This window comes from Myotis lucifugus, unplaced genomic scaffold, assembly GCF_000147115.1.
Source record: "Myotis lucifugus unplaced genomic scaffold, Myoluc2.0 scaffold_33, whole genome shotgun sequence".
Lineage (NCBI taxonomy): Eukaryota > Metazoa > Chordata > Mammalia > Chiroptera > Vespertilionidae > Myotis > Myotis lucifugus.
The window spans coordinates 1,664,724-1,679,442 of NW_005871081.1; the positions used below are offsets into that span (position 1 = coordinate 1,664,724).

A 14,719-nucleotide genomic window follows, 5' to 3' on the forward strand; every position below is an offset into this window, starting at 1 on the left:
AAAAACAAAAAAAAAAAAAAAAAAAATCGAAAAAAGAGTGAAATAGTCTGTCACATAACCGAGGCGGGAGTCGCGGGGACAAGAGGCGGCAGAGGAGGCGCAAACTTTACTATGAGTTTCGTACGTGGAGGCAGAGCCTGTTCGGCACCGCTGCATGACTGCCGGGTGACGCGGGGTGGCAGCCAGACCCGCCCAAGACCCAGACGGAACCGGCCCAGCCGCGGGACCGCCGCCTCGAGATCATCGCACGCCTAGGCTGTCTCCGGTTTCTCCCACTCAGCCCCTCAATCTCTAGTGCCCACCGCGCAGCAGGGGTATATGTACGTCTCGGAACAGACTGACAACTCCGTGAGCCAGTCCACTGCCGCCTTCATGTCAGTGGCCCAATCAACATGAAGAGAAGGCGGGACGATGTCGGAGAACTCCTCCAGGGCTCTTTACTACACAGTACAGTACTAGAAACCCGCGTCCTGCGGAGGGGCGGAGACTGGGCGGCCCGAGCGGGGCGGAAGTGGTGGCTCATGCGCACTTGGATGGCCAGGGCGGCCGCTGGCCCGCGCGGGACACCTACCCTTTCGTGGCCGGACCACCACTCCCAGCAATCTCGGCGGCTCGCGCGCCTGCGCGGTCCTCACCGCGCTCCCTTTGTGTCACCGGTCAGAGCCCAGCACAGAGCGGCCTGGAGACAAAGGGGCCCGCGAGGGGAACTGCTTCCGGCCAGGCCCTCGCAGAGGGCGGGTGACCTCGACCCCTTGCAGCCTGAGCTCTGCAATCTGCTCTCAAACTCCGCTCCTTCACTTCGGGAAAGACACCTAGACCTAAGCCGGACAGGCGTCTCCGGGGTCCTGGGGTCTCTCCCTGTGCTGTCTCGGCCTCCCCTCCCCAGTGGCTCCTCTCCGCACCCCAAACTCCCAGATTTGGGGCTTTTTTAAAAGCCGAGGCACAGACTATCCCGTTGCCTGGACGACGGGCCGGCGCACAGGCCCGCCCCTTACGTCAGAGATTCCGCCTGGTGGGCGTGGCCACCCCGCCTTTGTCCGCCGGCCCCGGCCCCGGCCTGCGCCGCAGCGCGTCCTTCCTGGCCGCGGTCGCCCGACGCGGTGGCCCGCGCTTCCCGCCCGTCCTCCTCTGCAGTCCGCGCGCCCCGTCTTCCCCAAGGTGCGCGGTTGTCTGGTCGTCGTCTCTTAAATTAGCCTCAGCCTCGTGACGTCTCTGCCGACGCCGGGCCAGGGCAGTGCTCCGCGTTTCCTCCCATTTATTAATTCAGGTTTCACCCATTACTCCGGGGCTGCCCTGTTGCCATATGTGCAGGACGCACCGTGTAGACATAAAATAATTACATTGCAGGTCTATCGGACGCAGTTCTAGGATTGAGATTCGGGGTGTTCGTGACCCAACAATGTGACAATCAAGGCCTTTGGGAGTTTACTTAAAATTCCTACATGCAATCCAGTAATATTTCGGGCCAATCCAATTTTTGTGAAGTTGGATTGGGTATTATCCGCAGTGGTGCTCTTTCCAGCGACCCGGAGGGCATCTTGTGATATGATATCAGTACAACAAATGAGGCGAAATGGAGCTGTTCTGCCATTCGAAATGGATTGTTTACATTGGAACGTTTGTTACTACGGCGACAAACGACGGATAATATTTACACTTTGAAGTAAATGGGTTTGTTCTTCACTCTTATTTACATTCCCTCATCCAAGCCCCACATCTGGAGGACGTTCACTTTGATATTTGGGGAAATGACTGTTATTTTACTTAAAGATTCACACGTTTTCCAGTCTTGGCCCAGTTAAAAGCACATCACAAGGAAAGTTTCATTTCATACAACAAAATTTATTGGTCTGCACAAGGACTAATATTAGGACGTTATGTGGAAATGGATGTTTTACATGGAATAGAGAGTACAAAGTTGAATAACAACTATAAATTTTCCTCTAAGCATGCAAGCAGTTTTATTGTTTTATTTTTGTTTTGTTGTCCTCACGGAGGATATTTTTCCATTGCTTTTTTCCCCTTCATTTTTTAGAGGGAGTTGGGAGAGGGAAAGATCGATGTGAGAGAAACACATCGATTGGTTGCCTCGGAACCTGCAAACAAGGTATGGGTGCCCTAGACCAGAATCGAACCCAGGACCCTTTAGTCCTCAGGCTGAGGCTCTATCCACTGAGCCAAACCAGCTAGGACCATGCAAGCAGTTTTAAAGTACAACAGCAAGAGAGAGAGAGGTTCTCTTAATGCTTGCATTCATTGGCTCTTGACTGAGTAGTGTTTATATGAACTTAAGGTTAGAAATCATTTATTCCTTCCAACGACAATGAAGCTGGAATTTGGACATGGTTATCTTTTCTAAAAGTCAGGATACTATCTGAATAATGATTGCTCTTATATTTCATGGACTTTACAGACACTTAAAACAGAAAAACATCTTACTCATTCAACAAGAAATATTTAATGAGTGCCGCCTAACATGTTCTAGCTACTGTTCTATGCCCTGGGGATATAGTAGCAAATAAGGAGTTTACATTCCATAAGACATTTAATTTACCCCTTTGGATAAGAAGTCAGAAAATATTTATTAGCTTTATAAAATTATAAAAAGATATTCCTTTAGATTTACAGTGGTTCTCAACCTTCTGGCCCTTTAAATACAGTTCCTCATGTTGTGACCCAACAATAAAATTATTTTCGTTGCTACTTAAATGTAATATTGCTACTGTTATGAATCGTAATGTAAATATCTGATATGCAGGATGGTCTTAGGCGACCCCTGTGAAAGGGTCGTTCGACCGCCAAAGGGGTCGTGACCCACAGGTTGAGAACCGCTGCTTTAGAAAACAGTGAATGACTTCACTGTTTTCTTAACAAGGTTAGAAGACCAATAGCTAAAAGAATGAACGGTGATCATGCATTTGAAATACATATACCACTAAGGAAAAGTGTTTAATTTTGAAGATACATTGAAGAATCTTGGTTGTTTCAGTTGCTCTTTGGAGTGTAGATAAATATATTTTTCTAAAATGATATTTCTAGTTTAACTGAAGATGCTCAAACCTAAGGGAGTAAAAGATAAGAGATAAATATGTAATTATGTTTTGAGCTGCTTAAAAAATAAATCAACACATTCATTTCAAACTTGAAATGCCCTTTATCTTTTCTACTTTGGATTTACAAGATTTTGCCTTGCAAGAAAATGTAATACTGAGAACTACATTTTTTGTTGTCATTTAAGGACTAAGAAATGGCATTCATGATATTTTGGAATGATTTCTTTTAATACACTTCCTTGTTCTGACCTAGATTAGGGAGGGGGTTATTTCAAATGAACAAGATTCTCCTTTTTGGTATATAATCTTCCCAGTCACTTTTACTTTACCTTAATATTCAACCTGCAAAAGAAGTCATATTTTTAACAATCGTTAAATAATGAATTATGTTTGTAACTGTTTTGCTTCCCCCTCAAATTAAGAAAAGGTAGAATTGCTGCAAGTCAAAGGCTGAACCCATTGCATGACCAGTTTTCTTAAGACAGATACATTGTTAATTTAAAAGTCATGATTTCTATGACCAGTTCAAACACTGCAGCTATCCAGATTGTGTGCAGGATTTGGTCTGCAATGTTATTAAATCTGTTTTCAAAACCTCCAGTTTTTCCCTTGAATTCTGTGTTCTCACAGATTGCAATCAAGCCTTTTGTTCATTTTCTTATTTTACTGGCACACCTAATAATTGGATTAGAGCTTCCTCTATCAGGTATTTTTTTAAAATGCACCTGGCATGTTTTATACTTTTTTTTTTTTAAGTTATTGATTTCAGAGAGGAAGGGAGAGAGAGAAACATTAACGATGACAGAGAATTATTGATCGGTTGCTTCCAGCATGCCCCACACTGGGGAACAAGTCTGCAATCCGGGCCGAGCGGGAATCCAACCGTGACCTCCTGGTTCATAGGTCGATGCTCAACCATTGAGCCTGCAGGCCGGGCTTTATCAGGTATTTTACCACCCAAATTTCTTCCCAGATGCACAACAGGTGGATTTCATCAGATTAATTCAGCAACCCTTTTCTGAATTTAGTGCTGGTACAGATTCAAAAGACTTTACAATTTAAAAAGTACTCGGGGAGAGAAATATGCACATTGTACTAGAAACAAGAGTCATTACAAAATAACACCAAGGTAAGGATGCAGGCAGTGAGGAGAGGATAATACTCCCCGAGAACTCTGAGTAGTCAGGGAGCACCGCTTAGCTTTGATGTCGTGGTCTCCTAATTCACAACAACAGGTTCTAACATTTTAGTGTTATGCATAGAACATAATTTACATTAGGGTACAGTTCAGCTTGAAACAGACTCCAGGGATCTAAAAAAAAAATTTTTTTTAATGTTTTAGGAACATACTGATTTGTCTTTCAATAGAATTAACAAAACAACCCCCCCGCAAAGAACTGAGAAATCTCCGTGCTCTTTAAGGACCGCAAGAGCAAAGATTTCTGTGTGTTTATTTTTGTAACACTGTTTTGCAAGATATTAATAGGGGCACGTTTGTCGAGATAATTTGAAAGTAACTTCAAGTGAATCCGCCTTTAAAAAGTCCCACTGAAACCGCAATTCAGAATGTTTTTGTTCTTGAGACACTAGATGATCTTTTAACCTTAAAATGAATCCCAAGCAGACGTTTCCTACCACGTGTACTGGTACTTGGTGAAGGGGTGCTTTCCTAGCTTTGGTCTTCCACCCGGAGACTGAGACAGGGTGTTGGGGATGCAAACATGCTCCGGGTGAGCGCGTCTATTGAGGTGCAAACCTGTGTCCACGTTGGGCTGCAAACGTGCTTCGCGAACACGCGAGAACCGGCGGCCGGTCCAGTACCGTGAACTCCGGCTCCCAGAGCCTTCCCGCGCCCGGGTTCATACCACGTCCGCGATCTGCGCAGATAAGGAGGCGTCCCTTCCCGGGGGCGGGAGAGAACACCTCTCCTCGCGGCCCGGGCACCGACACCGTCCCCCCGGCGCCCCTCCCCTCCCCCAGCGCTCCGGCGGGCGCCGACTGGCCAGGCGGAGGCGGAGCCGCCGCTTCCCGGCGGCTAACCCGGGGTGGGGGGAGCCGGACCCAGTCCTTTCCGGGATGGGCGCGGCGGTGCCGGGTCCTCTTCCGGGGTGGGCGGGGGCTGGGCGGGAGCTGGGCGGGCCCCATTCTGGGGTGGAGGTGGCCGCGTTCGTCCCCTTTCGGGGAGGGCGGGGCCCGACCGGGGACCTTTCGGGCTGGGCGGGGCCGTGTCGGCCGCCTTCGGGGTGGGCGGGGCGTGTGCGGGGCGGTCCCTCCCGAAGTGGGCGGGGCCTTGAGGTGGGCGTGGCGAGCTCCCAAGCTGCCCTGGTCCTCTGGTTCCGGGTGGCTCGCGGGCCTGTCATGCTGCGGGTGCGCGGGGCCGGTCTGGGCGCTCGGCTGCTCCCGGCCTCACTGGGCCCGCGGCCGGGGCCGGGGCCGGGGCGGGCGGTGTCCGGGGCGCGCGGGCGGGGCTGGCTGCAGCCCGAAGCCACGATACGGGCGTCAAGGTGTACAACAGCCTCACGCTGAGAAGGACCCTTTAATCGTGGGCAGGGGACGCGCCTCCTGGTAGCTCCCGGGCACTGTGGGGGAGCGAGGTTCGGGGAAGGCGGGGCGGGGAGGACTGTGGGCTGAGCGTTTTGTGTGGAGAGCGGGGTCGGGTTCTCAGGTGGAAATCATTTAGCAAATAAAATACATGGCACCATGAAGACATGGTATAGTCACAGTGAAATGACAGGATTTTGGTATGAAGTTAGCAAGTCAAGTAATAATACATTCCCAGCTGTACATTCCACAAAAGTGGTTACTTAAAAAAGAAAATAAAAAAGACATGGTTGCCCTAACCGGTTTGGCTCAGTGGATAGAGCGTCGGCCTGTGGACTGATTGGTCCCGGGTTCGATTCTGGTCAAGGGCATGTACCTTGGTTGCGGGCACATCCCCAGTGGGGGGTGTGCGGGAGGCAGCTGATCGATGTTTCTCTCTCATCGATGTTTCTAACTCTCTATCCCTCTCCCTTGTAAAAAAATCAATAAAATATATATTTTTTAAAAGACATGGTTATATGATGATCCTAGTTGAGAAAGTGATATCTTCTCTTGCAAATATGTTTCACATGATGTATTTTAACTTTGTTCCCAGGTATAGCTGTGGACCAACTGTTTATGATCACGCACACCTTGGCCATGCTTGGTGAGTGTCCTCAATGGGAATTTTCATGTATTTGGGAAAGAAAAGCCTTTTGCAGGTTTTTTCATCTCTCAAGTGTCTGCGTAAGAATACTGAATAATTGCTATATTCCAGGTAGTGTGGGAAGCACAGGTGTTACAGTCTCATTTGGCTCTTGTAACAGTTCTGAACACTTACATGGATTTCACAGGCCAGGCAACCCCGGAGGCAATGAGAGCAGTGAAAGGACCCATTTTGGAATTAGATGTTTCCTGATGGGCTTAGTGAGGTGAGGCCCTTCCGGTGGCCCTGGAATCGGCTGGTCAGTTCTTATGTCTTGCTCCCACTACCATATTTATTTACTTTCCAACTTTGGACAAGCCACTTTAATACTTTGAGTTCTGGTTTTTTCATCTTGAGATGGGAGGGTGATAACAGTATCCATTGTTTTGTTTTTTTAAATCCTCACTCGAGGCTATATTCATTGCTCTTTAGAGAGAGCAAGGAGAAAGGAGAGAGAGAGAGAGAGAGAGAGAGAGAGAGAGAGACAGACAGACAGACAGACATTGATGTGAGAACATCCATTGGCTGCCTCCCTTCCTGCCCCAACTGGGGATCAAACCCACAACCTAGGTATGTGCCCTGACTTAGAATAGAACCTGCAACCTTTTGGTGTTGAGACAATGCTCCAACCAACTGAGCCACCCTGCCAGGGCAATAGTATTCATCTTTTTGAATCTTCACAATTTTATGAGATTGCTGCTTAACACAGTACCTGAAGTATGATGTGTGGTGAGAGTTCAACAATTATTGAGGACAAGTAACCTACCAGTGGTCACGCACATGGGATGTGTTGGAGCTGGGGTGGAGCCTGGTATATATCTGACCCCTGTGCTCTCTCATTTGTTAAAATTGCCACGTTCCCAAATATTTTGTATGTTCTCTTGTACATCATTTAAACTTGTTATTCTTCAGATAGAGACTAAAAGTAAAAAGTTACCTTTCTTTAGTATACATATAAAAAATTATATATCTGCCAGCAAAATCTTGAACTTTTGTGTGTGTTTTTTTTTTAATAACGAAATAAATGGTCTAGAAATCATTCTTTTTCCCCTTCACTTGGGGCTAACTTAATTATAAAAAAGCATATTTTGACCTCTTCATTGAAGCATGAAATATATTGGGGAAATATGAAAATGAATAATCTCCCAACTTGAAAAACCTCTCCATAAAGGCAGAAGAGAAAGAAAACAGTTTTATTATTGAATAAGCATTAAACCAGAATGAGATGCACATGATAGGCAGCCCACTAAAATGATTGCAAAGATAGAAAGAAATTGTACTCTCTGTAGAGCTAAGTGGATACCATTCCCTAGTTAGGCAGGGCTTGCAGTGTTGATTTAGGTGATAGAACATTATTTTCATTGACTTCATTTTTAAGGGATGGCTTTCAGGTCCTTGAAACTTTCCTGAGTTGTCCACACTGACAGAGGCTTATTTAGTTACTAGAGGCCCAGTGCACAAATTCATGCACAGGTGAGGTCCCTTGGGGTGGCCTGCAGGGATTGGGCCCCAGCTCGTGCTCCCAATCTCACAGCCCCCAATCTCACAGCCCCACAGCCCCACCTGGCACCTTACCTGCTCCACCATCCCGCCTGCGGGGTGATTGATCAAGGTGGGCCCCTGCCTGGCTCTCTCAGCGCCTGGAAGCCACCACTGGTCGCCGTCTGCAGGGCAATCGGCAGGGCGATCAGACCCCCACTTGCACCTGCGTTGGCCTGGTGCTGCCCCCTCACCTGCTCCACCATCCTGCTGCAGTCCTGTTCTCGTCAGGGCCCATCGGGGCTGGCAGTGCCTTCCCTGCTGCCTGCTGCCAGGGCCACGTCACAGATGCCTGCCATGTTCTGCTCTGCCCTGTGGTGGGTCAGTGCATGTCATAGCGAGTGGTCAAACTCCCGGTCGAACAACTGCCCAAGAGGACAATGTGCATATTAGGCTTTTATTATATAGGATTAGAAACATTTACATACATTTTAAAAGGACTGAGGAAATTCTGAAAGGAAGAAGGAGGGGGAGAGTCTCTTATTTTCAACTAGAGAATCAAGCCTCTAACTTATAATTTGTATTTGCCCTTACAAATGCAGAAAAGAGTACAAATCTTGCCCTAACCGGTTTGGCTTAGTGGATAGAGCGTCGGCCTGCGGACTGAAGGGTCCCAGGTTCGATTCTGGTCACGGGCATGTACCTTGTTTAAGGGCACATCTCCAGTAGGGGGTGTGCAGGAGGCAGCTGATCGATGTTTCTTTCTCATCGATGTTTCTAACTCTCTATCCCTCTCCCTTCCTCTCTGTAAAAAATCAATAAAACATTTAAGAAAAAAAAGAAAAGAGTACAAATCTTAAGTGTACAGCTGAATAAATGTTCATGGCTCTTAGATGGAGAAACACATTACCAACACCCAAGCCTCCTCTATGTCCTCCTTCCTCTCTCCTTTCCCCCACCCCCACTCAAGGATACCCACTATAGAAGTTTTGCTAATAAAATAAAACCCATTCCTCAAAAAGAGTTATTCCATTCAAGATGCCCCTTCGAGGCAGAAGATCTTAGTACTATAAGATTTCTGAAAAAGTTGGGAGATTTGGGGGTCAGAGATGGTAAGCATGGCTCCATTGCTCTTCGGGTAAAGTTCAGAATCCTGAAGACATCTCTGTGGTTCTACAGGTTTGTCCCTACTTAACTCCCAGGTAGCTACACCAACCTCTATTTTTAAAAAACCCAATCGGCCCCAGCTGGTGTGGCTCAGTGGACAGAGTGTTGGCCTGCGGACCAAAAGGTCCTGGATTCGATTCTGGTCAAGGGCACATGCCCAGGGTCTCGGGCTCGATCCCCAGTAGGGGGCGAGCAGGAGGCAGCCAATCAATGATTCTCTCTCATCATTGATGTTTCTATCTCTCTCTCCCTCTCCCTTCCTCTCTGAAATCAATAAAAATATATTTTAAAAAAAGATTAAAAAACAAAACAAAACGTATACTTAACAGGCACAGATAGCACTCTTTATGTGCCACCACTGTTCTAATGCTTTAGAAACACTAGCCGATGTAATTCTCCTAATGACACCAGGTGGCAGTGCTGTTATTTTTAATTTTATTACATTTATTGGGGTGACATTGGTTAATAAAATAAGTTTCAGGTATACAGTTCTATAATCCGTCATCTGTATACTGCATTGTGTGCTCGTTCACTCAAGATCAAGTCTTCTTCCGTCATCCCCTTTACCCTTTTCCACCTTCCCCCACCCCACTTCCCTCTGGCAACCACCCTACTCTTGTCTGTGTCTATGAGTTTTTGTTTGTCTTATTTGTTCATTTGTTGCTTTCAGTTTTATATCCCACATAGAGGTGAAATCAGGTTTTTGACTTTCTATCTGACTTATTTTGCTTAGCATATTTTCAGGATCCGTCCACGTTGCAAATGGCAGTATTTTATCTTTCTGATGGCTGAGTAGTATTTCATTGTATATACATACGTACCACATCTTTATCCAATTATCTATCGAAGGACACTTCAGTTTTTGGTTGTTTCCATGTCTTGGTCACCGTGAATAATGCTACAATGAACATATATCTCTATGAATAAATGTTTTCAAATTTTTCAGGTAGATACCCAGAAGAGGGATTCCTGGGTCATATGGTGACTCTATTCTTAGTTTTTTGAAGAACTTCCATACTGTTTTCCAAGGTGGTTGCACCAATTTACATTCCTACTAGCAGAGTATATGAGGGTTCCATTTTCTCCACAACCTCTATAACACTCATTACTTGCCTTGTTGATAATAGCTATTTTAATAGATTTGAGGTAGTATCTCACTGTGGCTTTGATGTGCATTTCCCTAATAGCTAGTGAAGTTGAGCATCTTTTCATATATCTGCTGGCCCTGTGTATGTCTTCTTGGGAGAAGTGTCTGTTCAGGTCCTCTGTCCATTCTTTAATTGGATTGTTTGTTTTCTTTTGTTGTTGTATGAGTTCTTCATATATTTTGGATATTAACCCCTTATCAGAGGTGTTTGCAAATATCTTCTCCCATTCAGTTAGTTGCCTTTTTTGTTTTGATGGTGGTTTCTTTTGCTGTGCAGAAGCTTTTTAGTTTGATATAGTTCCATTCATTTAATTTTGCTTTTCCCTTGCCTTGAAGATTAAATTCATAAAATCATCTCTTCAGTCCAAGGTCCATAAGTTTGGTACCAATGTTTTCTTCTATGTATTTTATTGTTTCAGGTCTTATATTTTGGTCTGTAATTCATTTCGAGTTAATTTTTGTGTATGGTGACAAATAGCAGTCAAGTTTCATTCTTTGCATGTGGCTTTCCAATTTTCCCAGCACCATTTATTGAAGAGGCTTTCTTTTCTCCATTGTATGTTTTTGGTTTCTTTGTGAAAACTTATTTCCTCAAATAAATGTGGGTTTATTTCTGGGCTTTCAATTCTGTTCTGTTGGTCTGTGTGTCTGTTCTTCATGGCAGTGCTGTTATTATCCCCAAATTACAAACGGGGATACTGCAGTGCAGAGGGTTTCAGGTCCCACAGCAGGAAAGTGGGGAGCCAGGCAGATGGCTGAGCGCACATTCTCCGCCCCCTCCACCATGCAGCCTCCTGTGATTCATGTGGAGTGGCCTCTGGGGGAGCAGCCCACCTGCAGTATCTCAGGACATTACAGCCCTTGAGCTCCTCTGGCACAAGCGTGTGACTTAACTTTCTGTTTTCACTGTTTTAGGTGCATGTTAACTTTTTCTCTTAAAGCTCATGTCCTATAAAGTCTTTTCTTATTCAAGAATAGTGGTCCGGTGCACGGATTCGTGCACATTGAAAGGAAATTAATTAGAAGAACTATTTTAATATCGCTATTTGTCCTTTCTCTATAATAGAAGTGTCAGAGATGAAAGAAAATTAGTAAAATGTATATGAAAATAGTGTATAAATTGATTAATAAATAAACGCTAACAACATGATATAACAACAAAGACATGATATAAAAACAACAAAAACATGATATAAAAACAACATTGATACAAACAATGACTGATAAATTGATTAAACTTATTCTAATATTTCCCTGTATACCACATTAATAATAAAAACACTTTCAGAGTGCTTGACTGATTTCCCTTGTGATGAAGTATTTACAACTTTAACTTTAACGTCACATGCTCTTTGAACTCAAGAGACAGCAACATATAACCGACCATTTCCGAAAACAGGTTCAGGTAGGAATATTCCTACTCTGTCTAGAATTTGTTTTGTGATTTATTAATAGTCATCACAAATGCTGACATCACAGGAAACTGTCTTTGAATTAATTTAAATGGGAGGCCAGTGTCAGATGGGGACAAATATTGCTCATGCGCAAGTCAATGCTTATTTTAAATTGCTAGTGTGCGTCATATGTACCGGTCAGACAGTTGTTCGGTTGGTCACTTAGCCTTTTATATATATAGATGAATGAAAGGCATAGTGGTGACAATGGTAATAATAGCTCATGCTTGTTGGAATCCATGCACTAAAATTATGTGTAACATCCTATGGGGTAGTGGAATTTTGCCCAATTTATAAATAAGCAGCCTGAGGCTTCAAAAGGTTAAATATCTTGGCAAGGGTTTCAGAGATAGTTTTGGTGCTAGAATGGAGGGCTTTGGCCTCAGCTGTATTTGGGGTGAGTGAGGGAGGTAGGTTCAAGGGATGCAATTATGAGGCTCATTTTCAAGGGAAAATGATTTTGTGAACTCAATTTTAGAGAGGCCACATGGACAACAGAGATGAGCATGAGATTAGCTGACCTTAGATTATAATGTTGCTTTTATGGGAAACCAGATTCTTGAGATTTCTGAATGATCTTAATGGAATTTAAAACAGTTCAGTTTTACAAGTCAGTCTCCCCAATGTAGTCTACCAATAAGCTGGTGATCTGTAATGGTGTGCACATTTAGGAGTAATCTTTTACAGCTTTAATAGGATTGTGTTTGTTTTTATTTGTAGTTATTTGCTTCTAGTTTGTCATAATCAAGAATTATAGTTATTGGAGAAAATGAAGAATGGTAAATGCTTTCAGTGTTTTAACTACCTAGTGAGATTGTATTACGGATAAAGTTTTGTACAATTAAATGGATGTAAATTCACTTGAACGATAGCTCTAAAATTAAAAATGCTAACATGTATCCTGAAATTGAGGCAGTACCTGTGTTGATTTCTTATGAAGACCAATGTGACCCAGTCAGTAAAAATCTTTTTCTAGCTGTACTTGAACTATTGATTATACTAGGGGCCCAGTGCACGAATTTGTGTACCTTGAAAGGAACTGGGCACTGGGGCGGGTCTCGGCCCATCCTCTGCGTCCCCGCCCAGCCCCTTCTGCCATGGCCCTCCGCTCCCCTGTCTGCTGGCAGCCTCGTTCCTGCCGCCGCAGCTCCCACACGCTGACGGCACCGGCCCCGCTTGCACCCGCTGACGGCATGGAGAGATTGGGGTCGGCGCCAGCAGTGGGTATGAGCGGGGCCAGCACCATCAGGGGGTGCGAGCCATGGCTGCTGCCCCAATTGCCCCTCAGGAGCAGGGGAAGGTGGAGAAGCCCTCAGAAGCAATCGGGGCTGGTGCCAGGTGCTGGCAGCGGGACTGTGGCACACGGAGCAAAGACTTTTCAGTAACCACCAGAAGCTCACTCCAATGACAGCAACTGGCACCCTGTCTTGGTCTGGCGCCCCCACTCACCTGCTCCACCATCCCGCCACAGCCGACGCCCTCCATGTTCTATGCTCTGTCACCTGCTGCCGACGCCTTCCATATTCCACGCGTGCCCCCTGGTGGTCAGCACACATCATAGCAACCGGTTGTTCGGTTGCTCCGCTGTTCAGTCTGTTTGCATATTAGGCTTTTATATAAATAGATGATTATATCCCACACCTGAAGTTAGGTAGCAGTGTGTTAACATGTAATACACTCCTTTTTTAAAGACCACAATGATGACTCAATGTATTAAAGACACCCTAACATTTCTTTTCTTTCAGCTCATATGTTAGATTTGATATAATTCGAAGGATCCTAACCAGAGTTTTTGGATGCAACATCATCATGGTCATGGGAATTACAGATGTGGATGATAAGATAATTAAAAGGGCCAATGAAGTAAGTGTTGAAGACTATGGATTGATAATTTGATTAATGAGTGTTTTTACCTCTATGTAGCAGTTTTTCTTATTTGTATTTCACAAGTACTTTTCCCATCTAACTATCCAGGTATGTGTGCTCTGACAGGTAATCAGAGGGATCTTTTTGTCCTGGTGAAGGAAGTTCAGGTCTATTTGATTTTGGTCCCTGAAGTCTTTAATGAATTGCCTTATTAAAGGGGGCCTCCTGACTTGAATCTGTAATCTCTTTCCTGGCCCCTCAGCCTCCGTGGTAAATACCTTACTCCCTCTTTACAGAGGGAAATTAAAAGGCTACGTTTAGGCTAGCGAAATTAAGCTCGTGTGAGGTTTAATGTTATCATTTGTTAAGAGTGAACAGGTTATTTCTCTTATATCTCACATGACAGTTAAAGAAAGTTTTGGGTGTAAGCATTCTAATGAAGAATTAAATTAATAGTTATAGGAATAGTCAAGTCTACTTTCACCTCTTCTGCTTTTTATAATTAGCAACTTAATTATCTCTAAAGGGCTATAAATAATTGTTAAATTATCTAATTTTCAGAAAAAAACTACATTGAGTACATTCCTGTGATTTTACAAAATTACTCCACACTCATTCCTCTACCCCCACCTCCTGGGAGGGAAGGGTGGCCTGAGGTGGAGCTGATCATCAGGAGCCAATGATTTAATCAACCCTCCTAAGTAATGAAGTCCCCATATAACCCCAAAGGACAGGGCTCGGCAGCTGCAGGGCTGGTGAACCCAGGGAGGTGCTGGTGGGCGGGAGGTGAGAACTCAGAGGGTATGGGAGCTCCGCCCCTTCCCATACCTTGCCCTATGTTTCTCGTCCATCTGGTATCCTGAGTTGTGTCCTTTTAAATAAACTGGTAGTAAGTAGACTGCTTTTCTGAGTTATGTGACTCATTCGGTCAAGCCCCCATATTGTAGTCCGTGGGTAGAAATACAAGTGGCCTGGGAACCATCATTTGCAGCTGGTGTCTGAAGTGGGGGTGGTCTTATGCGACTGATCCCCTAACTTGTGGGGTCTGTGCTAACTCCAGAAGTTGGAGGGTACCCTGTAGAGTTGGAGAATTGGAGAAGTGGTTGGTGTTGGAAAGAAAACGTTGCAGGGCCAGAAGTGAATATTGGGCAGTGCTAGCATTTAGGGGTCAGCACCCCATCCCTGGTTCACTATGACAGTTTGGTTTAAGCCTCCGTCAACATTCAGTTGTGCCTCTGCCCCATGTCCAAATTCCCACCTATGTTAGGTGTCCCTGGGGTCATGTGTCCACTTTGGTCCAGCCACTTAGTCCTTGGAGGCTGTGACA

The 14,719-nt window shown here is 45.1% G+C and overlaps 1 protein-coding gene and 1 long non-coding RNA gene across 2 annotated transcripts in view; one reads left to right on the forward strand and one right to left on the reverse strand.

Annotated features, from left to right (window-relative positions):
- Positions 1-2,924: 2,924 nt before the first annotated feature.
- LOC106696863 lies at positions 2,925-5,130 on the reverse strand. Its single transcript, XR_001347840.2, has 2 exons — positions 4,689-5,130; positions 2,925-3,060 (listed from the first exon to the last, which is right to left on the reverse strand). It is a non-coding gene; the product is annotated as an uncharacterized LOC106696863 (long non-coding RNA).
- Positions 5,131-5,411: 281 nt separating this feature from the next.
- The window catches only part of CARS2 (cysteinyl-tRNA synthetase 2, mitochondrial), a 35,082-nt gene continuing 25,774 nt past the window's right edge, over positions 5,412-14,719 (forward strand). Inside the window, 5 exon segments of the mRNA XM_014454202.1 lie at positions 5,412-5,532; positions 5,535-5,573; positions 5,576-5,618; positions 6,190-6,240; positions 13,272-13,389. Coding sequence (XP_014309688.1) covers positions 5,412-5,532; positions 5,535-5,573; positions 5,576-5,618; positions 6,190-6,240; positions 13,272-13,389 — 372 coding nt within the window.